This window comes from Mirounga leonina, unplaced genomic scaffold (genome assembly GCF_011800145.1).
Source record: "Mirounga leonina isolate KUSES-001 unplaced genomic scaffold, KU_Mleo_1.0 Mir_418, whole genome shotgun sequence".
Lineage (NCBI taxonomy): Eukaryota > Metazoa > Chordata > Mammalia > Carnivora > Phocidae > Mirounga > Mirounga leonina.
Genome location: NW_023270739.1, coordinates 6,904,056 through 6,931,567, shown reverse-complemented (window position 1 = coordinate 6,931,567; position 27,512 = coordinate 6,904,056). Strand labels below are relative to the sequence as shown.

General features: G+C 51.7%; 1 protein-coding gene across 2 annotated transcripts in view; it reads right to left on the bottom strand.

Moving 5' to 3' along the window:
- The window catches only part of PLA2G6 (phospholipase A2 group VI), a 49,607-nt gene that overhangs the window by 7,472 nt on the left and 14,623 nt on the right, over positions 1 to 27,512 (bottom strand). Inside the window, exons 2-11 of one of the 2 annotated variants that reach the window (XM_034987529.1) lie at positions 25,709 to 25,924; positions 24,767 to 24,950; positions 22,544 to 22,731; positions 20,023 to 20,119; positions 18,741 to 18,923; positions 14,851 to 14,959; positions 12,950 to 13,114; positions 11,029 to 11,107; positions 8,445 to 8,608; positions 6,608 to 6,758 (exon numbers count right to left, since the gene is read on the bottom strand). In XM_034987529.1, the coding sequence (XP_034843420.1) occupies positions 6,608 to 6,758; positions 8,445 to 8,608; positions 11,029 to 11,107; positions 12,950 to 13,114; positions 14,851 to 14,959; positions 18,741 to 18,923; positions 20,023 to 20,119; positions 22,544 to 22,731; positions 24,767 to 24,950; positions 25,709 to 25,924 (1,536 nt within the window). The remainder of the gene's footprint in view (positions 1 to 6,607; positions 6,759 to 8,444; positions 8,609 to 11,028; positions 11,108 to 12,949; positions 13,115 to 14,850; positions 14,960 to 18,740; positions 18,924 to 20,022; positions 20,120 to 22,543; positions 22,732 to 24,766; positions 24,951 to 25,708; positions 25,925 to 27,512) is intronic. The other variant, XM_034987530.1, reaches the window with a different exon arrangement.

Here is a 27,512-nt window from a genome sequence, read left to right as displayed (position 1 = left end):
CAAAGGGGGTGTCTGGATGGCTCAGTCCATTAAGCATCTGCCTTCAGCTCAGGTCATGGTCCCAGGGTCCTGAGATCGAGCCCTGCATCAGGCTCCCTGCTCAGTGGGGAGTCTACTTCTCCCTCTGCCTCTCCCCCTGCTTGTGCTCTCTCTCTGTCAAATAAATAAATAAAATCTAAAAAAAAAAAAAAAAAAAAGTGGACAAAGAATTCTTAACGGTACAGCAAAATTGAAAATTTTAAACATTCTTAGCTAATATGACTTAATCGACTGTGCAGAACTTGGCACTCAACGCAAAATCTATATTCTTTCAAATTAGATGTGGGACATTTATAAGAATTGACTGTAGAGAAGTCCACAAACCAAGTCTCGACACATTTTGAAGGGCTAAAATCATACAGAGCATGTCCTCTGGTCACAGAGCAATTAATAACAAAAATATAACTAGAGAAATCCCTAAGTTTAGAAATTGAGAAATGTATTTTTAAGAAACTATGGTTAAGAAATTAAAATGATGGGGCACCTGGTTGGCTCAGTCAGTTAAGTGTCTGCCTTCAGCTTAGGTCATGATCCTGGTAGTCCTGGGATCAAGCCCCACATCAGGCTCCCTGCTCAGCGGGAAGCCTGCTTCTCCCTGTGCCTGCCACTCCCCCTGCTTGTGCTCTCTCTTTCTCTGTCAAGTAAATAAAATTTTAAAATAAAATAAAATAAAATAAATATAAAATAAATTTTAAATTTTTAAATAAAATTAAATTTTAAAAAAATTATGAAAATTAGGGCGCCTGGGTTGGTCAGTTGGTTGAACGACTGCCTTCGGCTCAGGTCATGATCCTGGAGTCCCGGGATCGAGTCCCGCATCGGGCTCCCTGCTCGGCAGGGAGTCTGCTTCGTCCTCTGACCCTATCCCCTCTCATGTGTTCTCTCTCTCTCATTCTCTCTCTCTCAAATAAATAAAATCTTTAAAAAAAAATAAAAAATAAAAAATAATGAAAATTAGAAAGTATTTTGAACCAAGAAATCATAAACATGCTCATGGGATATCATTAAAACAGTTCTTAGAGGGGTGCCTGGCTGGCTCAGTCAGAAAAACGTGTAATTCTTGATCTTGGGGTCATGAATTTGAGCTCCACACTGAGTGTAGAGATTACTAAAAATAATTTTAACTTAAAAAAAAAAACCAGTTCTTAGGGGAAAATGTTTAAACTTACACATACACACATATATACACATATATTATACAATACAACCAAAGGTTAAAAATCAATGAGCATCATTTATTTCAAGAAGTTAAAAAAAAAAAAAAACAGCTAAATAAACCCAAAGAAAGACAAGAAGGAATAAAAATAAAAGCAGAAATAAATGAAACAGAAAACAAACACACAACAGAGAGCCAGTAAATACCCAAGAGTTGGTTTTCTGAAAGACTAATCCAATGGAAAAGCCTGTAGCAGGACTGGTAAAGAAGAACAGAGAAGGTGTACATAATTAGGACTGAAGGGGGCATCACAACAGATGCTGCAGACATTAAAAAGATAGTAAGAGAACATTCTGAACAACTCTATGCCAATAAATTTGAAGAGCTGATTAAATTGACATATTCCCAGAAAAACATAACCAAAACCAAATCAAAAAGACATTTAGAAATTCTAAATAGGGTGCCTGGGTGGCTCAGATGGTTGAGCATCTGCCTTCGGCTCAGGTCATGATCCCAGGGTCCTGGGATCGAGTCCCGCATCGGGCTCCCTGCTCTTTGGGAGCCTGCTTCTCCCTCTGCTTCTCTCTCTGTCTCTCATGAATAAATAAATAAAATCTTTAAAAAAAATAAAGAAAGAAAGAAAAGAAAGAAAGAAATTCTAAATAATCTTATAAACATTAAAGAAGTTAACGCTACCATAAAAAATCTTCCTCCAAACAAACTCCAGACCTTGATGACTGTGCTGGCAAATTTCACCAAATACTCAAGAAGAAGCAAAGTCTTTATTATACTACCTTTTCCAAAAAAATAGAAAATAAGAGGAAATACTCCCTCAAAACCAAAACCTGGCAACGCCCAAATGGGAAAAAAATGGGTCCAAGCTCATTCATGAACGTGGATGCAAAAATCTAAACAAAATATTAGCCAGCGGAGCCTCTCAGAACTCTCTCTGTAAAAGGCGCCAGGAATTGAAAGCAGGGACTAGGAAAAGTACCTGCACACCCATGTGAACAGCAGCATTATCAACAACAGTCAAAAGATGGGAACGACCTAAACATCCATCAAGAGATGAATAGACAAACACAATGTAGTGTATCCATGCAACGGCGTGTTATTCAGCCTCGAACAGGAAGGAAACTCTGACACGTGTTACAACATGGATGAACATCAAGGACACTGTGTTCAGTAAGAGGGACCAGCCACAAATGGACAAATATTGTATGATCCACTTCCAGGGTGTCCCTAGAGCAGTCAAAATCTTAGAGAGAGAAAGTAGAATGGTGGTTGCCAGGACCTGGGGGCGCTGGGAATGGAGTGGTGTTTAATGGGAACAGAGTTTTAGTTTTGCAGGAGGAAAACGTTTGGGAGGTCAGCTGAGTACCAGTGTGAATGTACTTACCACTTACTCAACTGTACTTAAAAGGGTTTAGATGGTAATTTTTATGTTACGTGTATTTTACCACAATTAAACACGGTCAAATAAATAAATGGTATCTCTAAAAATGTGTAATCTACAGTAGCACAAAACCCATGAAGAACCTGAGCCACCGATGTGCTGGATCTCCATAGAGAAAACTATAAAACTGCACTGAGAAACTTTAAACCAATGGAATGTTTTACTATATTCTCTAATTGGGAGACTCAGTGTTTTCAGAGGCCATTTCTCCCCCCAAATAAGCGTACGGATTCAATGTAATCTTTATCGAAGTTCCAGCAGGATTTGGTTTTCTGTAGAACTGGGCAATCTGATGCTACCATTTACGCGAAAGCACAAACAGCAACAAGTAACCTTTGTACAGCATTTGTGTGTGCCAGGTGCTTTCTTTTGGAAAAAAAATTATTTATTTAAGCAATCTCTACACCCAATGTGGGACTCGAACTCACAACCCTGAGATGAAGAGTTGCATGCTCCTCTGACTTGAGCCGGCTTCAGGCGCCCCACCAGGTGCTTTTTTTTTTTTTTTAAGATTTTATTTATTTATTTGATAGAGGGAGACACAGCGAGAGAGGGAACACAAGCAGGGGGAGTGCGAGAGGGAGAAGCAGGCTTCCCGCTGAGCAGGGAGCCTGATGCAGGCTCGATTCCAGGACCCTGGGATCAGGGCCTGAGCCGAAGGCAGACGCTTAATGACTGAGCCACCCAGGCACCCCCTGGTGCTTTCTATTTACTTATTTTTTTTTTTAAAGATTTTATTTATTTATTTGAGAGAAGAGAATGAGAGACAGAGAGCATGAGAGGGAAGAGGGCAGAGGGAGAAGCAGACCCCCTAATGAGCAGGGAGCCCGATGTGGGACTCGATCCTGGGACTCCAGGATCATGACTTGAGCCGAAGGCAGTCGCTTAACCAACTGAGCCACCCAGGCGGCCCTACCCTGGTGCTTTCTAAATATTAACTTTTTTTCCTCCTCATGAAAACCCCAGAAGGAAGGTAGTATGTTATTCCCATTTTTGAGAAGAGGAAACTTCAGGGCATTTGATCTCAACCAGTTCTCTAGGGTGCCTCCAAGAACAGCCGTGATACCCCTGAAGACGGACAAGGTGGGAGGCTCTGCTGTCCCAGATATCCGGACTCACCATAAAGCTGAGGAACAGAGCCAGCCCACAGAACAGAACACAGTCAGAAACCACCGAGCAGACATGGAGGGAAAGACAGACTTCTTCACAGATGAGGCTGGGGAAACTGGTTATTCATGTGGAAAACATGAAATTGGGTTTCCCCTGATACAAAAAACAATTCTAGGTTGATAAAGACCTGAACGTGAAAGACAGATCTAGAGAGATTTCTGACCTGATGGGGAAATTGCTTCCTGCCTCAGGCTAAGGAAGGGTTCTTGAACAAACATAAAAAGCACAAACCACAAAAAGAAAAACATTTATAAATTCTACTACGTTAAGAACATCCATTCATCAACAAAACACTGTAAAGAGAATGAAAAGACAAGCCATGGAGTAGGAGAAAAGATTTAAAATCTATATATCCATCAAAGGCCTAGTTTTCAGAATATAAAAAAGATCACTAGGGCGCCTGGGTGGCTCAGTTGGTTAAGCGACTGCCTTCGGCTCAGGTCATGATCCTGGAGTCCCTGGATCGAGTCCTGCATTGGGCTCCCTGCTCGGCAGGGAGTCTGCTTCTCCCTCTGACCCTCCCACCTCTCATGTACTCCCCTCTCTCATTCTCTCTCTCTCAAATTAAAAAAAAAAAAAGATCACTAAGAAGCCTCTTGGGTGCCTGGGGGGCTCAGTCGGTTAAGCCTCCAACTCTTGATTTCTGCTCAGGTCATGATTGCAGGGTCCTGGGATTGAGCCCTGAGTGGGGCTCTGCACTCAGCAGGGAGTCTGCTTGAGATTATCTCTCTCCCTCTGCCCCTCACCCCTGCTCTCTCTAAAATAAATAAATGAATCTTAAAAAAAAAAAAAAAAAGAGGCTCTTAGCCCCTTGGGGTTGTGGGTTCAAGCCCCACGCTGGGTGTAGAGATTACTTAAAAACAAAATCTAATATATACATACATCAATGCTCTTTTTAAAAAAAAGATTTTCTTTATCCATTTGACAGAGAGAGACACAGTGAGAGAGGGAACACAAGCAGGGGGAGTGGGATAGGGAGAAGCAGGTTTCCCGCTGAGCAGGGAGCCCAATGCGGGGCTCGATCCCAGGAATGACCTGAGCCAAAGGCAGACACTTAACGACTGAGACACCCAGGTGCCCCCATAAATGCCTTTTAACCCCCAAATCCCACAACCCAATTTTACCAAAAATAGGCAAAACACTTGAACAGGAACTTTGCAAAAGAGGAGAGGCAAACAGCCTTTAAAATATCTAAAAAGGTAGGAGCACCTACATGGCTCAGTCAGTTAAGCATTCGACTCTTGATTTCAGCTCAGGTCATGATCTCGGGGTTGTGAGACTGAGCCCTGCCTTGGGCTCACACTTTCAGGAAGCTCCCCCTGACCACCTCGCCCTCAGTCCTCCTCTGTCAGCTGAGCCCAGTTCAGAGGGAGAGATTCTATTCTCTCTCCCTCTGACCCTCCCCAACCCACTCTCTCTAAGAAAAAGAAAGGAAAGAAAGGAAAGAAAGGAAAGAAAGGAAGGAAAGGAAGGAAAGGAAGGAAAGGAAGGAAAGGAAGGAAGGAAGGAAGGAAGGAAGGAAGGAAGGAAGGAAAGAAAGAAAGAAAGAAAGAAAGAAAGAAAGAAAGAAAGAAAGAAAGAAAGAAAGGAAAGAAAGAAAGAAAGAAAGAAAGAAAGAAAAGAAAAGAAAAGAAAGAAAAGAAAAGAAAAGAAAAGAAAAGAAAAGAAAAGAAAGAAAAGAAAAGAAAAGAAAAGAAAAGAAAATCCAGGAAATCCACTGCACACCAGTCGGGAGAGCAGCGCCCCCGGGTGGTAGAGCAGGAGCTGCGAAGGGGCTGGGGACGTGCTCAACGGGCTTTGGGACTTGGCTGGTGATTATGTGGGTGTTTGCTTTATAATTATTCACTGAACTGGTTTATGTACTTTTCTAAATGTATGTTCTATTTCACCGTTTAAGAGAGAGAAAGTATCTAGGATAAAATACACAAAAATGTTTTTAAAACATTATCTTTTGGTTTTTACTACATGAATGATATTTCCTCCCTTTTACTTTTTTTCTTTGTCCAATTTTTAAAAGACTATGCATTATTCTTAAATTTAAAAAAAAAAAGAAGAAGAAGAAGAAGAAGAAAGCTTTATTATGAAAAGAAATCCTCTCTAACCCACTAGGCCTTGCTCACACATCACAACCTCCAGGAAGCTCCCCCTGACCACCTCGCCCTCAGTCCTCCTCTGTCAGCTCATGAACACTTCTCAGTGCCCTGCTCTGGGGCAGATGCTGGGGCTGCAGAGAAAACAAGGCAGCCATATTCCTGCCTCAGGGAGCTCAAGTCTGGCAGGTGACAGACACAGGCACGAAACGGACAATAAAGTAATTCCGGGCTGGGCAGTCCTACAAAAAAGTAGCTGTGCTGTAGGCTCTTCTGGAACCTCTCAAACACCTGCAGCCTTGCACGGCTGTCATTTTTCAGGCCACTTATCTCCCAACCAGACTGCAAATGGCCCACTGGCCTTTCCACCTGGTGGTGGCCCCCTTCAAACCCCCCACACACACACACAATGCCTGGGGCACAGCCCCACTCAGCAAAAAGTCTCCGGTGTGTGGTGGCCGAGAAGCGACCCCTTCTGACCCAGAGATGTGCTGTCTGGGTGGGAAAACAGCAGTCCCGGGTGGGGGGTGTCCCGCAACAGCGTCCTCCAGAAGCCCCTGGCCCACTTGGGAAGGAGCTGCTGAATGCCCCCCCCCTTTCACCAAACCGGGGCAGGGAGCCCTCTGCGCCCCCAGAACGGTGGGAGGGCTGCCCAGCTGGGGCCACAGCCACAGTGCTCCTGCTGAGGAGGCTTACTTGGGTTTCTTGACGTCGGTCATCTTGGTATGCTCCCCAAACTCGCGCTTCAGGAACTCCTCCAGGGGCCCCGACTCATAGGGCCGCGAGCCCCGGAACACCTCATCCTTCATGCGAAAGTACACACCCCTCATGTAGGCCATGGACTTGCCTAGGAACAAGGTGGGGGAGACACGAGGGCCACGCCCTGCCAGCTGCAGGGGCAGGGGGTGGCAGCCGGGGACCGGCTTGTCTCAGGCACTTAACCCAGCCGGGGCTCCTGGGCCTCTCCTCGGCAACTTCCCACAGAGGCAGACTCCCCCCTTCAGCAGCCCCGAGGCTCTGCACGTCATTCCGTATTCACAATTTTGTATTCTCCTTAGAGAAGGGCTCTGAAAGTGTAAGAGCTTCTAAAGCTAATCTAGACCTACCCCATTTGGCTCAGAATAGAAGGACCAGCCCTGTCCTGTAGGCCTCTGAGGACAGGCAGGGTCAAAGGGGCAGGCTGCACCTCACTCGGGCTAGGGCTGTGCGAGCAGGGTGCAGGGGGGCTGTGGAGTAGAGGGGTCTGCTATTACCAGAGGCTGAACTAGGTGACTTCTCAAATCCCTCCCATAGCCCCCGGGAGTCTGAAGAAGGAAGTGACCCTTTCTGGAGGAGGCTAGGACGTCCGCACCCCAGACCTCATGCCCCACTGGGCAGACACAGATCCAAGATAGCTTTTGTCTCATGGAAGGCAAGAACTGGAAACCAGAGAGGGGATGTGGGGCCCCTGAGGCCAGGGGAGGGAAGTCCCAGAAGACTGCTGACTAATAATCCTCTTCCCAGAGCCCCATGGGACGCTGCTCTCAGCCGCCTCCTGGCCTGGCTGCCTAATGTCCCTGACACCCTGAACTGCTGGGCCATGGCCTCCTCACACGGTCAATACCCAGATGCCTGCAGCTCCCCCATGGGACTGGGGCTCCCTGAGTGGGGGCATGCACCTGCCTCAGCCCCACCACCCCATTGCCCAGTACAGGCCTGGTCTGGCGGTCGCAGGGTCCTCTCCCCATGCCTTCAGACCTGGGGGGTGCACTGGAGAACCTGGAATTGCCAGGCACTGGGGCAGGGATGAAAGGTCAGGGAAGCCGAGGCAGAGGACCGTTCTTGCCTGGGTGGTAGCTGGCTCTGGGAGGGCCCCCTGCAGGCAGCATCACGCAGCCCAGACAGCTCCACAAAGGGGACACTGAGTGGAGACAAGAACCACCTAGAAGCCTGCCTGGTGAGGCACCTCTGTCACCTCTGCGATGCTGTGATGCATGGGTGCCCTGTGGCCTTGGGACGTGCTGGTCTGGCTGTCTAAGGAACTGTCCTAGCCCCAGCAACTCCATGGCTGGGCTCTGTGACTTTGGGGCACTCCTCTCCCCCCACGGCCTTAATTTCCCTGTGGGTAAACAGTGCATGCTGACTGGGGCTCTGGCTTTCTGTGGCTCCGTGGCTCCTCCTTCCTGAGCCCACCCACTGCATCCACCCTCAGAATGGCTTTCCTTATTTCCAGCCCTTCTGAGGCCCAGCAGGGCCTGCCTCACAAGGCTGTGGGGGAGAGTGGTAGAGGCGACTGATGTAAAAATGCTTCGTACACGGAAAGGCTCGTTGTGTCCCCCATGGAGGGCAGGGCACCCAGCCCCAGCCCACCCCCCAGCCCTTCTCTTTCCAGCCTCGCACCCCAATGCCCTTAGCCGCCCCCACAAAGGGCTTCCAGGCCCTCCGCTCCCCAACGACCCTCTTTGCAAAGCTCTGAAAAGAAACTGAGTGCAATTGGAGGGCAGATCCCAACCCCACCGTGCCCTGCTCACACCACCCAGGGACCTGCCCTCACTGTGCAGAATGGCCAGGGCCAGGATGCCCCCTGTGCTCGTCCCCGCCACCCAGTCAAAGAGATCCTTGGTGGTGACGCCTGAGGCCTTCTCGATGGCGATGAGGAGCTGGATGATGACGAGGCCCTTCACGCCCCCTCCGTCCAGGCAGAGCAGGTGGTCGTGGCTGTGGTGGGGACAGCAGTGGGAGAGAAGAGGATCCCGTTACAGCCCAGCACTTTACGTGGGCCTGTGGCCCTGAACACCTGTGAGCGCGTGAAGATAAGGCCCCGTGGAGCTTGCATGCTACTGGGGCTTCTTTGGGGGGGGGGGGGTGGCAGGAGCACAGTCAGTAAAGGAATAAACAGAGTATTTCAGGAGGGGAAAAGTGCAATTAGCAATAAGGAAAGGGGCCAGGTGCCACCTCAGCGGACAGCTGGGTCTGCCTCTCCCACTTGGTTTTGGGTGGGTGTGGATTCCCAGGCCCAGGCCTGCCCCGAAGCAGGTGCCTAAGAAAAGTCTCTTTGAATTAGACAAGGCTGGGGGGAAGGGCTGGTATCCTGCAGCCGGCCAGGAACGGTGGCTGGTGGAGAGGGTGAGGTGGAGAGGGTGGGAGCAGCAGGCGAGGAGGGGGGCAGGGAGGAAGGATCGTCTGTGTGCCAGGAGCTGTGAGGTGCTTCTCCCAGCGTGAATTCGCACAAACATCCCAAACCCCTTCGAGGCCGACACTCCCAGCTAGGAATGAAGCTCGGAGGTTAGGTGACCACCCAGTCACAAGATTGGGAATTAATGCGGCCGGATGGACAGGGGCCTGCTGACTCCTGAGTCACCTGCTCTGCCACACGCCCTGACACGTCTCCACGGCCCAGCCATGCCAGGCTCCCTGCCCTGGGGAAGGGTTTCGGTCTGTGCTCAGACCCAGAAGCTTCCTTTTGGTCTCCTCATCCTTCCATCTCAGCTTAAATGTCACTGCTGAGAGAAGCCTGCTCTGATGCCATCAGCCCCCTCCAGCTCAGCCTGTTCCTCCTCCACCCACTTCCTTGGCGTAGAGCACTTCTAGCTCCCATAAGCAAGCGTCTTGGTTCCCTCGGTCACTGTCTTTCTCCGCGCAGGATGGGATGGAAACTCCCTGAGGGCAGAGACTGGCTCTGCTCTGGGCAGAGCTGTGTATCCAGTGCACTCAGGAGGCGTCGGCAGACAGCTGGTAAATGGAGGCCTGGGTGGCCCACCTCTCGGGTCCCCTGTCTTCCTGGACAAGCTGCCCAGCCCTGCAGCAAGCCCAGAGGGTGGCAGGGGAGGCTGGGCTGTCACCGGAGGCCCACAGGACCGCTGACCAGGGAGGCCAGAGCAGACATGCGAGGGACCCTTCTAAGGATGCGGGGCTTACAACGGAGACATCAACCCAGACGGAGCAAGGCGGAGCAATGTGGCTCACAGCCCTGTGTGGGGAGGTCCCCACAGGGGTGTCCTGATTCTCGCCTCAGTCCTGCTTGCAGGGAGGGTACTCCGGCTGGGGCGAATTACCCTGATTCTGCTGGAGAATCTGTCTCCTCTCCTCTTACTGGCCGGGACAGGTCGGTCCTCCCTCTGGTACCCTCCTTGGCCCCTGCGCAGGTGTGTGCGTGTGCATGCATGTACGCACGCGGGAGGCGCGGCGGCAGGAACCACCAGTATGTGGATGGGGCTGAGGTACCTCCAGGGTGCATATCACAGGGCGGCCTTGGAAACGAGTGAGACCTCCTAAATGGGAGCCAACCCTTCAGGCAAGGAGAGGCAGAGCCACCTGTTGCTACCTTGTAGCCCTAGGAGCAGGGGCTGTGTCTGCTGACTCAACGGCATTCTGTGTGCCCAGAGAGCCTGCAGCAGCAGGAAGGGCGTGAGCTCCGAAGACCCAGGCTCGAGTCTCTGCTCTGATGCTCACTGTGTGACCTTGAGCAGGTCACTTCACTTCTCAGGGACTCAGGTCCCGCACGTGCAGAACAAGGGTCTTAATCCCTCCCCAGGCAGGCTGTTAGGAGCATGGGACAGTAAGAGCCAGAGAACAAGAAAGCAGCTCTATTATGGAAGGGAGAAAAGAGAGAGAAAGCACAGTCGATTCCCAGCACATTCACGCTGGGAACTTGCCTTGCGTGGCAGACATTCTTTCTGGGCCCCAGGGATTGTCCTCAAGGACCAAGGCTTCTGCTCTTTGCGCCCATCACCCAGGCCTGCCTCCGAGGATGGGCCTGGGTGTACAGCAGGTGCTTGGGAAGCCAGCCCACCCATTAGCTCTGTTGGGGGAAGCAGGCCAAGGGGTAGGGTAGAGCCAGGGGAAGCAGGCTCAGCATCACAGAGGGGCTCTGAGTGATCTTCCCCAAGAAACCAGGACAAGGTCAGGAGGGAAGGGACAGGACTGCAGCCCCCTCCATCATGTGACCCCCGAGCCCACATGGTCACTGATGAAAGAGCAGACCCAGGCTCTCTGAAGAGCCAGTCCCTTCTCTGTGAACTACAGAGGACACAAACTACCTCCCAGGGCCCTGGCGTGGACTAGCTGAAAGCCCCGAGCCTGCTGGAGGGCACCAAGCAGAGCCTCGTACGTGCGGTCTCCCTCCCGCCTCCACTTACGTTCGCTTCTCGTCCCTCATGGAGCTCAGGATGAAGGCCGGCTTCCGGGAGCGGGGGATGTGCACGATGTCCTGCAGTTCTGTGAGGCACAAGGTCCAGTGGGCCGGGGCCACGCGGGTGCTGGGTTCCCACCAGCCCTCGGGCCCTGAGAACAGCTGTGGGCTGTGCCCTCCCCCGACCGCCCCTGGCAGGAGCACCTGCCTCCGGCCGCCAGCAAGGGCTCTGCGTCCCAGGACACAGCTGAGCAAGAGGCCACCGGGCTAGAATTCAGAGGGGAGCCCACCTCTCTGGAAAGTGCCCCCATCCCACCTGGAGAGCTCCCAGACTCTCCTCGACGCCTTCCTCCCAAAGCCCCGAAGCCCAAGCACCCCAGCCATGCCCTGTGCTTTTCAGTTCCCACAGCGCTTTCTCATGCATCGGGCAAGCGGAGCTGCTGACATCCATCATCACCAGAATCCTTATTCCCAATTGCCAGATGAAGCTCAGAGAGTCTCAGGGACTGACTCGTCCAAGGTCATTTAGCCAAAAGGGCTGAGTCTGGACATTCCTTGAGGTTTAAGTCCATGAGTGAAAGGAGATAACCAACCACTCTCCAGATGCTGCTCATCCTGATCCCAGGTCTGGAAACTTCCTCAGTGGCCTCTCAGATCAGCCGCACCCACCACCCCCTCCGTGTTCTGCTCTGCGCCCCAAGCCCCCACCCCCGCCGCCACCCGATGCACTGGCTGCCCTCCCACTGGCCCGGCACTGCCATGTCATCCAGCTTCTGACGGGCCCTCCCCACCACTGTGCAGAGTCTAGAAGGAGGAAAGCAGGAACGCAGGCTGCAAGGCAGAGCACCTCCCCCTCACCAGGGCATGTGGCCAGAGGGTGGGCGAGATAAGCGGGAGACTGACCAGGAGAGGCAGTGGACAGAGTGCCAGGGACAGAGTAGTAAGGCCAGATGCATGTGTCTGGCCTGCAGCTGGGAAAAAGAGGGCACTAGGGCTACAGTGAACTTGGGGCTCAGCAGGCTCTGCGGCCCCTCGAGGCCCAGGGCATTACCCATCTGACGCTGCGCCCCAGGCCCACCATCCAGCCTGGCTTGGGTGACGGCCTGCCTGTAAAATTGAGAGATAAAGATGGGGTGGGGGGGCAGGGCCTGGGTGGGGATGGGCAGGGGAGGAGAGGGGCAGAGCCAGAGGACCAACTGGCTGCGGGCTCTGCCTTCCCTGACGGCAGGCTAGGCTGGGCTACCCTGGCTAGGTGCTGGTGTCTGCTTCCACGGCAAGAGAGTAAAAAAAAAAAACCTGGTTTGCCAAGGATTGGTTTCTGACTGCCCTGTTCGGGGGACCCTACTCTCAAACAATCTCGGGCCCACAGAAAGTCCAGAGAACGGACACCATCTCCTTGGGGGCCATCCCCACGGGCACCAAGGACACACAGGGGCAGAGGCAGGTTGCCTGGCCATGTTCAAAGGCCTGTAGGTCACCAAAGGGGCCAGCAGGGGACATAGAGGCCCCAGGCCTGGCAGATTCTGCAGCGTGGCAGAAACACTCCTCATTGGAGCCAGAGGGCCAGGGGCTCTGGACCCCAAGAGCACTCATCACTGCCCACCCTGAGCTCCCAGGGCACAAGAAGCGGCCATGAAAGCACCCCCCTAATGGGTGCCCTGGGGATGCCCAGACCTGAGACCGTGTCCAGGGCATTCTCTCAGGAGACATGGACTGTGGGCCATTAGTCAGGGATCCCTGCCCCCCCAGGCCTCTGGGCTCTATGGGTCACTGGCTGCCTCCAGAGGCTGACAAATCCTGCCCCATCCTTCCTTGTTCCCTTCAACAGCTTCTACCCTGGGACCCGTTTCCTTTGGATAAGGACTGCTCTGATCCCAGCACCTGGGGACCAGCTGGAGAGGAGGGAGCGTGGCAGGGGGGAGGCCTACCTAGGTTGTTTAAGCTGATCGGTGGGGGCTGAGATCTTTCCAGGGAGAAGGAGGAGTGATGTGTCGTAGTGGAGCACTGCTCCGAGGGGGCCCCTTGGGTGAGTGGGAGGCGGTAGTCGGCCCCTACGGTTCTCAGCAGAGTTAAGAGCGTCTTCCTGGTGACAACTAGTCATGGTTTGGGGAGGGGGAGATCGTACAGGATCACAAGTGATGTCAACATGCAAGTGAGAGAGGCCCCTCCTTTCCACACACGGCCCCTGCTCTCATATATCAGGTGGCCTGGGTATGTGGGGGAACCGGACCCCCCAGAGGCCCAACCCTACCCTGACAGGGCGTGCTGACTCCAATCTGTTACAGACAAATAGCTTCCTGGGGCCTGGCAAGGCACGGAGGTCGACCACAGAATATGGAAGAAGGTTGAGGTTGCCCAGTCCGAGTATTTGGGGACCCCTCTTTCCCTTCACTTCCAGTCAAGAAAACAGGACTTCTTGGGGCACCTGGGTGGCTCCGTGGGTGAAGCATCTTCCTTCGGCTCAGGTCATGATCCCAGGGTCCTGGGATGGAGCCCCGTGCTGGGCTCCCTGCTCAGCGGGGAGTCTGCTTCTCCTTCTCCCTCTGCCCCTCCCCCTGGCTCCTACTCACTCTCTCTCTCAAATAAATAAAATCTTAAAAAAACAAACAAACAGGGGCACCTGGGTGGCTCAGTCGTTAAGCATCTGCCTTCAGCTCAGGTCATGATCCCAGGGTCTTGGGATCGAGCCCCACATCGGGCTCCCTGCTCTGCGGGAAGCCTGCTTCTCCCTCTCCCACTCCCCCTGCTTGTGTTCCCTCTCTCGCTGTGTCTCTCTTTGTCAAATAAATAAAATCTTTAAAACAAACAAACAAACAAACCCCAAAATTGGACTTAATTGTATCTACTATAAACTATTTTAAAAATCTAATTTAAGGGATGCCTGGGTGGCTCAGTTGGTTAAGCATCTGCCTTCGGCTCAGGTCATGATCCCAGGCTCCTGGGACGGAGCCCCGCATCAGGCTCCCTGCTCGGCGGGGAGCCTGCTTCTCCCTCTGCCTGCCGCTCCCCCTGCTTGTGCTCTCTCTCTCTCTCCTTCTCTGGCAAATAAATAAATAAATCTTTAAAAAAATAAAATTAAAAAAAATAAAAACCTAACTTAAAAAGAAAGAAAACAGGACTCTTGCCTCCACATTCAGCAATTCTCAAAACCGCTGAATGGAGGGTCCCTTCCAGAGCTCAAAAGGGACCAAGCAGCCTGGGGGCATTTCCCCTCCTCTAGGAGAGATGCCGCAAGAAGTAACGCATGCATGCGCACTTGCACACTAATAACTACACACCCACAGCAACCTCCCCAGCTCCCCAAAACCCCCTGAAGGGGACCCAGGCTTCTGCTGAGGATGATTCGCTTTTTCCAGCCCTGATGCCAAGGCTCCCCAAGTGAACGTGCGGTGCATGCTGCCAGCCTGTGTGCACAGGGCACGCACATGTACTTGTGGAGGGCGGTGCATGCATCAACCCACGGTTGTTCCTGCAAGCGGTCCCATCGGTGAATTCCTCAGGAATGAGCAACTGGCTAACGCTACTGCATGTCCTACCCACCTCCCCAGGAGTCCAGGCACCCTGAAGAACGATGGGGGCCGCACAGAAGAGGACACTGGTTTGGCAAGCCCCTTGGTGGGTTCGAACCATCTACCAGTGATGGCCCTTGTTCTTAGGCACAGAAAGCTTCCCCTCTCAGGCTCCCAGGTGCCCCTGGAAACCCCATGCAGGGAGCACGGGGGTGGGTATGGACAGGATGCTGGTGCCTGATGGCTGGGACCACCCTCTTCCCCAGTGCATGCACCCACCCACCCCTGCCCAACTCTGGTCCAGAGTGCAGGGCACTTACGTTTGCTGATCTTGGAAGCTATGAACGCAGGAGTCTCCCCAAAGTCATTTGGGGTGTCCACCTCTGCCCCAAACACAATGAGGGCCTTGATCATCTCCACATTGTCTTTCTGTTGGGGATGGATTAAGGGGAAAATGCAACAGCTCAGGGAAAGGAAGAGAAAAGGGACGCCAGCCTCGTTCACTTTGCCCATCAACTTGGTGGGCCTCTCATGGGCATGGGAGAAGATGCTGGAACCCTTCAGAACCCCCACCCACCTAATAAGCCAGGCAGAAGCTGGAAGTGACTCACCCCAGCCCCCAGCCCCACCAGCAACTTCTCGAAGGAAGCAATGCATCTATGACCGCTGCCCCAGGAGCCACGGGGACACTGAGGCGTCAGCTGCTGATCACTTTCAGGAACAGCAGCAAGGGGGAGCAGGGAAAGGGAAGGCTGTCCTGCCCATCATGTCTAGGGTGTCTTTCGTGAGGGGTAACTGAGCACACATCCTCCCTGATGGCAGTCTGCAAGTGCAGCTTCTCTCCACGGAGCACTATGCATTTAACATCTGGAGGCTGGGCAGGGGGATGGGGGACATGGTTTCCCAGAACAAACCAATAAACTGGCTGCCAGGAGACCAGAGCTCTGGTCTTATCACCCCCCTCTTCCTGGGGCCTAATTTCCTTGCCCAGAGAATGAAGAGATGCATCTAGAATGCAGTTTTCCAAATGGTGGCTCATGTACATCAGGATTTATATGGACACAGCTAAGTCCGCAAGCTTGAATCATTAGCTACGCATTTCTGCTTTGGTTACCTTTCTTTTGCGTCACTGGTTTACCGCTTTCGGTAGTGATCGAACACTTCCTTCGAAATAAATTTAAGTAAGTTTAAAAGCAAACCAGCTTCAAGAAATGATTAAGTTCGTAATTGTAAACGTGGTTCACGAATGTGCCAAAAACTGTGAGGCTGGTCCGCAAGTACATGCGGTATAGAAAACAAGGGACATTGGCAGGGGCTCCCTGTGAACATGGGATACCCTCTAGAGGGTTCATGAGGGCCACACTGTTTTCATAGGGGCGCCTGGCTGGCTCAGCTGGAAGAGCATGCAGCTCTTGATCTCAGAGTCTTGAGTTCAAGCCCCATGTTGGGCAGTAGAGATTACTAAAAAAAGGTAAGTACACTTAAAACAAACAAACTCTGCTCTCATAAAAAAATCAAGATGTTTGCTTTTTGTGTCGTACTGACTTTTGCACCAATCGTGTAAAAACAGTGATGGATAAAGCTGCCTGGGCCTCAGCACAACAGTCGCATCAAACTAATACTCGCTGTGGTTTTCCTCTCTGCTGCTCGTTCACAGTAAGTAATCAACCAATTAATTAAAAAGCCAGTTTCCCTCAGGAATGTCCTTCATGAATCAGTACGAATTAATTTTATTAAATTTTGACACTGTTTACTCCATGTCATAAGATGGAGAGAAACTGGGATGCCTCGGTGGCTCAGTTGGTTAAGTGTCTGCCTTTGGCTCAGGTCATGATCCCAGGGTCCTGGCATCGAGTCCCACAACGGGCTCCCTGCTCAGCGGGAAGCCTGCTTCTCCCTCTGCCTGCCGCTCCCCCCTGCTTGTGCATGCTCTCTCTCCCTTTCTGACAAACAAAATCTTAAAAAAAAAAAAAAGATGGAGAGAAAGCATAGGTATTTCTGTGGCATGCTAAAGCACAACCGTTATCTTGAGGAAAAGCAGGGATGCAGTTGTTTGAGTTGTGAGCAGAACCATGTTTTTTTTCTTGGAATGCCATTTTTACTTGAGATCATGACTGATGAACTACGATGGGTCAACCTTGGGTATTCAGAAGATGTTCTCAAAAACGAATGCAGTGAGCCTGGCACTTCGAGAAAAACACCTGACAGTATTTTGTGCCAATGATAAGATTCAAGTTTGCAAACAAAAATGGGAATTCCAGAACACTTTTATATGCCATGGGGGGCTGACAGCTTCCCCAAACTGAAAGACTCTTCTGATGAGATCGGTGGGGATATTTACAAATGTGGGATTTTGATACCATACAACGAATTGATTCAACATTTCTATGCATGCACAGTGAAACAATATTTTCCAAGGATGACCTGAAATCATGCATGGGTAAAAGATCCATGCAGAGTATAAGAGATATCAATGGAATAAAGTGTTTAATGGAACAAAGTGTGAAAAGTTCATGGAGATGGTTGTGGGGCCCGCTAGGAATCGACTTGTCAGAAACTACCCCTTGTCCAGTTTAGGTGCAACATTGAAGAATATTCATGATTCTCTGAAAAGGCGCAACTGTGTATCTTTTCCAACTACGTATCTATGTGAGGCCAGATTTTCTTCAAACCGTCCAACATATATTCAACAACATATTGCAACAGAATAAATGTAGTGGAAGACAGGAGAATCAATGTGTCTTCCCTGAGGCCAGGCATTAAAAATATACACAAAAATGTAAAATGATGCCAATTCTTATTGACTATTTTTTGTTTTGGAAAATAAAGTTGTTTTTCATAAAAATGTTACTTATTGGGGCACCTGGGTGTCTCAATCAGTTAAGCGTCTGCCTTCAGCTCGGGTAATGATCCCACCAGGGTCCTGGGATTGAGCCCTGCATTGGGCTCCCTGATTGGTGGGCAGTCTGCTTCTCCCTCTCCCTCTGACCCTCGTCCCTGCTCGTTCTCTCTCTCTCTCTCTGTCTCAAATAAATAAATAAAAAATAATCTTAAAAAAATACAGAACTCATTCTCTAAAAAAAAAAATGTTACTTATTGAGGTTAGACTGTGGTTGGTGAATTGTTATTTTTAAATGAATATTTTGAAAATTTCTTATTTTTAATCTCCAATCTAGTAAATATAGATAAAATCCAAATAAATGAAAAGTCTTTGGGATCTTCAATAATTATTTCTTAAAGAGTATTAAGGGACCATATAAACCCAAACTTCTGAGAACAGATGAACTAGATAATTCTAGGAGCTCCTTCGGTGCTGAAAATGGCCATGATTTTATTTACGGTTTCCACCTCCCAGGCAACAGTGTCTCCACCACGGTTATGGCCTTTGGTATAAAACAGGATGTCTTTGAGTGTGTCCTCAACCTACATCTTTTAGAGTCCCAGATAACTCTGCAATTCCATCCCTTAGAGATCTGTTGAACATACTTATGTATACGTGCTATTGCTACAGAATACGCAACACATACACACACGTCAGTGATGAATAACATCCCCTCCCCTGCATTTAATATGTTCATACTCTAGTTGTCTATCCACACTGGAGGGGCTTTGAGGGCAGGAACTATGCTCTAAAATAAACCCCAAACCATGGCCAACACCTACTGTGAGCCACCAAGATGTATAAGCAGACCCTGCCTTCCGGGAGTTTAGAGTCCCACCCAGGAGAAAGGAACAATATGCAGATGAGTATTTCCCTGAATAATGCGGGGCGGGGGGGGGGGGGGGGGCGAGAACTGACATCTCAGGGACATTTCAGGGATGCTCCAGGGGTTCCCAAGGGTCCGTCACTCACTCCTCTCAACAGCTCTGCCTGGTGGGTGCCGACACCCCCGGTTTCCAGATAAGGAAATCGAGGCTGACAGAGGTGACTTGCCCAAGGTCAAAGCAGGTCGTTGGGGCTGTACTGCTCCTCTCACCCCATGCCCTTGTCAAATGGGGAGCACAGGAGGGAGAGGAACTGCAGCGCAGAGGAAGGAGGTGGTATTTTGGGCTGAGAGGGCGACACGGAAGGCTCCTGAGGGAGAAGGCAGGGTCTAAGCTGGTAAGATTGCCAGCAGCGGGGAAAGGAAGAGGGCACTGCGTGAGGGGAGTGAGGGGCAGGCGCCCCCTCCCCCGCACGGGCGCTGCTGGATGCGGACGGTGGGCTCACCGACATGGCCAGGTGCAGCGGGGTGTTGCCGTGCTCCCCGCGGGCGTCGGCGTTGGCCCCGTAGGTCAGCAACACCATGACACAGTCGAAGCGGTTGCGCATCACGGCCACGTGCAGGGCCGTGTTCCCCGCGCAGCTGGTGCTGTTCACGTCGCAGCCCCGTTTCAGCAGCATGCGGGCCATCTGCGGGAGACAGGGTCCTCGCCGGAGTGGGTAGGTGGGGACACCCGGGTGCCGTCACCTCCTCCCTGAGAGTCCCTGAGGAATTGAGCTTCTGGAAAGCTCCAGCCACAAGAAGAACTTAGGTGGCAGGCCCCAGTTCTGGGGGTGGCCCTAGACCCTGGCCCAGGCTATCAGCACCCCAGAAGTAGAGGACAAAAGGCTGAAGATAGACTGACTGATTTAAGGGGCTTCTGGGTTCTTCCCTGGAGTTAACAGGACCCCATGCATCTCTGCAAACTCCCAGAACTGCCCCACTCCCTGCGACCTTCCCTGGGATCCTGCAAAGGTCTGACCCCTCCCTGGGCCTGGGCAACACACACCCCTATACCTGACAGCCCCGGGGAGCCTGGCCTTTGGAGCTCGCCAGTCCTGCGCCCAAAGCTCAACCCCACTTCATCCCAGTCCTCTGAGCTTGGGTGGGTCACCGCACCCCCTGCACCCAGTTTTCTCTTCTGTGAGAGAAGGGCCTTCTTCACAGAGTGGTGACAATGAACGACAAAACATACACGAAAGGGCCTGACTTGGTGTCTAGCCACTGGCAGGGAGAAGGTGCCCAGCAGAGGTTGGCAATCTCCTCCCTCCTGGCCCATCACGTTTAAGAACAGGCCACAGTCTCTGGGGCACCCAGGGCACTGCTGAGCTCTGCTTCCGGGCAGTGAGACACCAGAGGCCCCCATCCTCCCCGGGGGGTGGACTTGGCTTAGGGAAGGCCTCCCAGAAAGCCACCCAGCCTGAGCATCACACCACCTCCCGCTTGACCAGTTACAAAGACTTTTCTCACACATTGCCTCGCCGACTTCACACCCCCAAAGGCAGCCTGTAGGACGCCCCATTCATACACAAAGAAGCCACGGAGGGGACCTTGCCACCGTGCCAGTGAGCAGCAGAACAACACCGGGATGCCATCTATGTCTCCCCCTGCAGGACCACTAAGAGATCAACCCCCACGGCGCCATCCCCGGAGTCATCTTAGGAACCGGCTTCCTGCAGGCAGCTGAGGAACAGGGGGCTCTGGGACTCTGCCCCCTGCCCACCCACCACTCACCCTCAGGCTGCCTACCTCAGCGGTCTTGGCCCAGTGGAGGGGGCTGGCTCCATAGCGAGGGTCTTTGCTGTGGATCTGGTTGCTGTCCATGCTGATGATCATTTCAGCACACCTAGGGAGAAAGGAGCCATCGGGCAGTACAGAAGGTCGTGGGGGTGGAGGGAGGTGGCCTGGGGCTGGAAAAGGCCATGACTTGGGGCTTCATCTCCTGGTGAAGAAGAGTTTCTGCAAAATTTCTCTTGGTTTTGCAACAGAACCAACCAGCATGTATGCTATGGTATGTCAAGGGTATCCTGGGCCCCCACAGGCCTAGCTCAAGCCCCCACCTCCAGAAAGTCTTCCCTGATAACTCCAATCAGCAATGATCACTCTCACTGGTGCTGGCCTTAAAGTCAGGCAGGCCTGGGTAACCCCAGCTTCCTCACTGGTGATCTCTGGCGAGTGGCTGAGCCCATCTGCAACATGGGCATGGTCCTCACTGGACTGGTGGGGATTAAAGGAGAGAAGGGATCGAGCCCCGCATGGGGCTCCCTGCTCAGCGGGAAGTCTGCTTCTCCCTCTTCCTCTGCTGCTCCCCCTGCTTCTGTGTGCACCCTCCCTCCCTGTCAAATAAATGAAATCTTAAAAAAAAGGGGGGGGTAGGGAATTCTGATATATGCTACAACACTAATGAACCTTGAAGACATTTTACAAAGTGAAAGTCAAGTCCCAGGCCCAAACCGGGCTCTATAAAGGTCAGCTGAGTTGACATAAATAGCAGAGGGGCTCCCAAATTGGAGCCGGGATGGGACCTCTGTGCTGGCTACCACATGGTGGCAGAGGGATGTCCCCGCTGGGGCCCTGGGAGGACGTGGCCATGTGGGGCTGTGTAGGGCATGCCCACAGTGTGAGGCCACTCGCATCGTCTTCTGTGCATGATCCCTTGTGATGTGTACCAGCCCCACAGGGGGAGGCCTGGCAGGGGCAGAGAGGAATGTGGCCAGAGGCGTCTAAGGAGCGAGCGAGCCACGCAATACCAGGCCCCTGGACAGGAAAGCTTGGGGTGGCCGGAGCTGAGCCAGAACAGGGCTGCCATGCCACCTCTCGGGGATAAAAAAGCATCAGCCATCACTTGTGCCCATTTGGGTTGCAACCTGCAATCAGGGAACATGACTACTGGGGATGAGGGTTTTGGTACTGTCTCCAACCATTTGGTCAAGTCTTCCTGAACATTCTAGTCCATCTTGGCTGTGCTGCGGAGGATCACGGGAAGGTAGGCTGGCCCAAGTTTGGACTAGACCTTTGAGGGGATAGCCATGGCAACGGGGCCGGCAAGGTGGGTGCAGACTCCAGGACTCCAGAAAAAGGGAAAACCTGCGGGAGGGCAAGGCTTGCCCCCGACGCGTGTGCCGCCCTCTGTGCTCTTCCCCTGCCTGTCCAGCACACAGCCTAGAAGGACCCAGTGACTTCTGTGTCTCCTGTCCGGGTCCGTCTCTTCAAGGCCAGCGCTTAGCACAGCGCCCAGACAGAGGGACCGACTGAGCCCTTCATTCCGTCAGTCATTCTAGATACTGTTCCCACTGGGCATGTTTTGAGATATTCATCTCTCTCTCTCTCTCTGTTTTTTTTTTTTAAGATTTATTTATTTTAGCGAGAGAGAGCGCACACAAGCAGGAGGGGCAGGGAGAAGGAGAGAGAGAGAGAGAATCTCAAGCAGACTCCACACTGCACACAGAGCCCGACACAGGGCTCAATCTCATCACCCTAAGATCATGACCCAAGCTGAAACCAAGAGTCGGATGCCCAACCGACTGCACCACCCAGGCACCCCTTCATCTCTTTAATCACACACCCCCCACCCTATACACACACGCACGCACGCACGCACATACACACACACACTTCACATGGAGAATTTTCCTGAGACCAGGATTTCCCAGGTCTGGGGAGAAGGGAAGAAATGCGAGAGTGGTCCAGAGCTCCCCAAGGCATGGGCCTGGTACCTGCATCCCAGCAGCACCACCAGCCTGGAAGGATGGACACATCTAGGCAGAAGGGGCTCTGGGCCACCTCGCCAAGCATTCCTGGGCTTCGAGCCAGGAATCTGTGAAGCCACAGAGCAGCGCTGTAGCCACGAAGGGGTTTAGATCGGGCTGGTGGGCCTAGACAGAAGAGGACCCATCCTCTAGGACCCAGCCCTCCTTGGGGCTGCATGTGACTCTGGCACAGGAGGACCACCTGGAGGAGGTGGAAAGGGGGGACCCCGGGGAAGACTTGGATTGTTCTTCTCTAGTCTGGTAAAGGGAGGATCCCGGACAGAAATTAAGGTGCATTACAGAAAACATTTTAAAATGCTACTCTTTGCACAGCTAACTTTCTGGACTGAGATTCACATCCTCTACACGTTCATCAAGTACCTTGTTCGGGCCAGGCTGGTCCTCGGCACAAGTAGCAGAAACACATCTAATGAGCCTGCGGAGGCCAGTGCTCACCTGGGCGTGAGAAGAGCTGCGGGAGCCAGAGGCCCAGCCAGCCAGGCGGGGGAGTGAGGTCTTACCCCTTATGGGAGAACTTCATGGCCGTGTGGATGGGGTAGCCAGCGGACCCCATGATGTTGCACCGAGCATTGCAAAGGAGCAGCACGCGGACCATCTCCTGCTTCCCCATCTGGCAGGCCAGGTGCAGCGGAGTCTGTCCCTGGTTGTTCACCTGGTTCAGGCCAGCTGATGCGTTCTTCCCTAGGAGCTGACAGCGGGACACCGGGGTGGGCTGGAGCCCAACAAACACAAGTCCCCGCATGACCCTTCCTCACACCCTCCGTGCCAGTCTCCTGCGCCCACTTGAAGGGAAGGGAAGTCTGACTCTGTGAAAACACGGTAGGGACATTAAGGGGAGCAACAGAGAAAGGAGGTTTGCCGGAAAACAGGACGCCGGCTGTACCAGGGTTGGCTGGGGGCTGATCTGGCACAGCTTGGCTCATATGAAAAACTTCCCAACCAAGAAACCTGTTGTTCGTTTGGATGGGCACTGGGGGTCTGGGTGGGAGTGATTCCTGCTTTTCATTGTGTACTTTCGTCATATTTTCTTCTCTCCTGCTTGAATTTCTTTCTTTTTCTTTTTTTAAGATTTTATTTATTTATTTGACAGAGAGAGACACAGTGAGAGAGGGAACACAAGCAGGGGGAGTGGGAGAGGGAGAAGCAGGCTTCCTGCTGAGCAGGGAGCCCGATGTGGGGCTCAATCCCAGGACCCTGGGACCATGACCTGAGCCCAAGGCAGATGCTTAATGACTGAGTCACCCAGGCGCCCCTCCTGCTTGAATTTCTTTTTGCTAGGTTCACATATTATTTTTTCAATTAAAAAGAAAAACAAACAGGCAATCCTTTCTGCCCATGGGCCCCGTCCTATGCTTTAATAAAAACACCTTTTTGCACTAAAACAAACAAACAAACAAACAGAACAAACCAGTATTACAAAGAAAGCCAGGAGGTTTCATTTCCTCACTTGTGGCCGAGTGCTGTCTCCATAGGTTTAACTACAACTCCTGTGCACCCGGGGGACCTCGCTGGGCCTGTCAACAGGCTGGGGACATGGCAAAGAGGTTCGACTCCAGGGCCACCCCCACTGCTCACAGCTCTGCCCCTCCCTGGGCACGTTTCTTTAACTCATGGAACCTCAGTTTATTTGGCAATGAGAGGAGGATCATGACCCCTCCCCTCCCCAGAGAGGCTATTTTGAGAATTAACTGGAACACACAACACTCAGTACAGGGCCAGACATGAGACCAGCCCACGACAAAGGACAGTTGAGTGTGTGCCTGCCGTCTGCACAGAGGCAGGTCCTGTGGGGCACAGTGCTGGGCACAGAGCCGGCTCTCAGGAAAGATGGAGTTCACCAGAGCACATGGAAATCCCTTCCCTCTGCACCAATCATACAACATGAACACATATTTTTGGGAACAATGTCGTTCCTTTCTGATGCCAGGGCAGAGAAGGACATAACCTTTAAAAGAATCTTCTAGGGGCGCCTGGGTGGCTCAGTTGGTTAAACGGCTGCCTTCGGCTCAGGTCATGATGCCAGAGTCCTGGGATCGAGCCCCGCTTCGGGCTCCCTGCTCGGCGGGGAGCCTGCTTCTCCCTCTCCCTCTGCCTGCCTCTCTGCCTACTTGTTCTCTCTCTTTATCTCTTTGTCAAATAAATAAATAAAATCTTTAAAAAATAAATAAATAAAAATAAATGTAAATTAAAAAAATAAAAATAAATAAAAGAATCTTCTAACTCTGGGCAATAAAATCCTGTCTGGTACTCTGTCTTTTCCATCCAATACATAAAGTCGCCTTTAATGACATCACTCTATCTACTTGCCTATGATTTTTATTTTCATTTCTCAGCCTGATGATCAAATATTTAACAGGAGGGGTATGTCTGGTGCAAATGTCTAGAGGAGCCGGATGGAGTTTTGAGTTCCTGTAAAAAGCTAAGCTCAGGTCCCGCTGAACTGTAAGCCTGTCCGGGCAGGGCGGGAAATGAATTCATGCAGCCCAGGGTCGGGCTCAGTAGGGGCTCGGGACAAGCCGAACCGAACTGCTTGGCCGGACTGGGCCTCCAGTTTAGTTTGCTGGGTGGGGGGACCTCCCTAGGGTTGTCAGATCAGAGCCCAGTAGCCGAGGATGTGTCTCCTTGGTAAGCATGAGGAGGGAAGGGGGGGGACGCCCTCCAGGAAGGAGCTCGGGACAAGTGGGGACAAGCTCCAGTCATCCCCCCGGCCCCCCGCTGCTCACCTGCAGCACCTGGGCATTGTCACCCTGGACAGCGTAATGGAAGGCTGTCTCCCCATTGTTGTCCGTGACGTCCATCTGGGCGTGGCAGTACTGCACCAGCTCCACCAGGATCTCCCCGTCACCCTTGCGGCAGGCCAGGTGCAAGGGGGTGCAGCCCTCCTCACTCTCCCTGTTATTGGCGCAGCTGTAGGGGCGGGGGTGGGGTGGGCACAAGGAGGGAAGGGTGCTGAGAAACTCAGGGGCAGCAGAGGGCAGTGGGCTAGGGGCTCAAGAGCATTCCTGCCACGCTCGGGCTGGCTCACAATTTATTTGGGACCAATGTGATTTTAACAGTCATTTACTTGCACGCCCGTACGAGGGATGGGTCCTAGGGCCCCACCAGCCAGAAGTCGGTGGTGGGGTGGCACAGAACGGGTCAGAATGCTGAAATCTCATCAACCTCAGACAGTTCACTTAACCTTGCTGGGCTTCAATATCCTGATCTACAAAAGAATAACAATAATGCCCGCCCTAGGAAAGGGACAGGGCCTCGGGGAGGTTAATCCCCACAAGGTCCAAGAACAGGCCTGGAAACTATAAAGGGCAGCGAGGAATTCTGAGCCTAGGGCCTGGGGGCTGAGCCATGCTGTGGCCACCTCAGGGCAAGTGGGTGAGCCAGAATACTTCAGCAGGGCCCACACAGTCCCCTCTCGGGGGCACATCTGCTGACAAAAATATTGGCTGAAGAGCCACGTGAGAGAGGGAGCAGCCAGATCTTTGGAAGAAGACACGAGGACCTGAGGCCTCTTCAGCTCTCTCCAGCAAAGCGACCTAGCACGGATCATATCCAAGGTACTGGGCAACTTTTGGCTTTACAGAGGGAAACTGAGGCAGGACTGAGCAACTGCCCCAGGCCCCGCCCATCCACACACACAGGCACATGCACTGTCCCTCCTGGCCCACCTGATGATGCGGCTGTGGTGGAAACACTCTCGGATCCCCAGTTCCACCGCCAAGTGGGCCACCGACCAGCTGGGGTGGTTGCGGATGAGGTCGGTCAATTGCTGCAGGACCTCCACGTGTAGGATGTGGCTGGAGCTCTCGTAGAAGGGCGGCAGCTGCGAAGAATAGTGCTGGAAGTTCACGAGGGCATCCGCCTCCGTCTCCAGCTGGAAGAGTCTGTGGAGCCGGGACACGGGAGGACAACACAGAAATGAGCAGAAGCCTTGGGTCCCCCCGTACACAGGCTGCTGCCTGCCTCTGGCCGTGCAGGGACCCACTTCAGCTGGACTCCCCTTCCCACCGCATGCACATGCGCACACACGCACGCACTCACACACCCACCTCCAAACGGAGTCAGGATTTTATTTTTATTTAAAAAAATTTTCTTTTCCATTTTTTATATCATCTCATGGTGCTTTTAAATTTTATTTTAACAAAGCCCTGTCATATCCACTTTCTAATTTGATTATGACATCTGAGAGCCCCAGCCTCAAGTCCCCGGCCCTCGCACACCATAGGAAGTAAATAAGCGTATAACTTAAATGTCCAGCAGAATACGATATAAACTGAGGCACAGCTATGTGATGGAACATTATGCAACCATTAAGATGCGATATTAAAAGAACAGTGAAATGTGATTTTGTAATGTTAAGTAAAAAAGCAAGATACAAATTTTATATGATACAATGTGATCTAAATTGTGTTAAAAAATATGTCAAAATGTACATGGTAGTATAGTAATCGAAATGTTCTTTATCCACTTCTGAAGTTTCTAAATTTTCTACAATGAGTTTATATAATTTTTGTTTTTTTAAGTAGGCTCCACACCCAGCATGGAGCTCAGTGTGGGGCCTGAACTCACAACCCTGAGATCGAGACCTGAGCCGAGATCAAGAGTTGGACGCTCAACTGACTGAGCCACCCAGGTGCCCCTATAATTTTTTATAATCAGAAAAAAATTTTTGTTTTTTCTTGTTTTTTTGAGAAACCAATCAGATGGTATCCCTTCCCTCTAACTCCCCCAAAGGAGGAGAAGAACGATCATCATAAACCTTGTTCATTTTTAGAGTTGTGTTTAAGTCCCAGGTTTGCTATTAAGCTGCTGTGTGACCTAGGGAAAATTCTTTCCCTCCCTGAGCCCTAATTTAAACATGAGACCAACTGTACCTGTCCCACCTATCTCACAGAGGTACTATGAGAATCAGATGGGATAGCCAAGTAATAGCACTTTAGAAATGGATAATCACAATGACGGTTGACACTGAAGATACTTGAAGTTTTGACCAGGGCTTTCAACATTAAAGACCCATGGTCAGCCAGGGTCTAGCAGAGGTGGTGCCCAAAGAGTGTTGGCTCAACAAGGCTCGCCTGTTCTTTCCAAGAGAGAGTGCAATTGTTTAGCAAATATCTACTGAGTGCATGTTCTGCACCTGCCATTGTTCTAGATGGAAGGGGTAAATTAATGAACAAAACAGATGACAAGCCCCACCTTCCCGAAGCCCGTGTTCTTAGGGGAGAGACCAACACAATGCGTAAGCGACAAATCAAAATAAGAAAGTACAATAAACAAATCGCCAGGTATTAAGTGCTAAAGAACAAACAAAGAAAGGAGGATATGGGAGGAAGTCCTTCCTCATTCTCCTTGGCTGGTTTTGTTCCATCTCGCCCACCTCTGCCGTCGGAGGGCTCCATGTTAAATGCTGCTATATGTCAGACACGGAGACACTAAATGACACTGACAAGGACACTAAAAACTGATCACTGG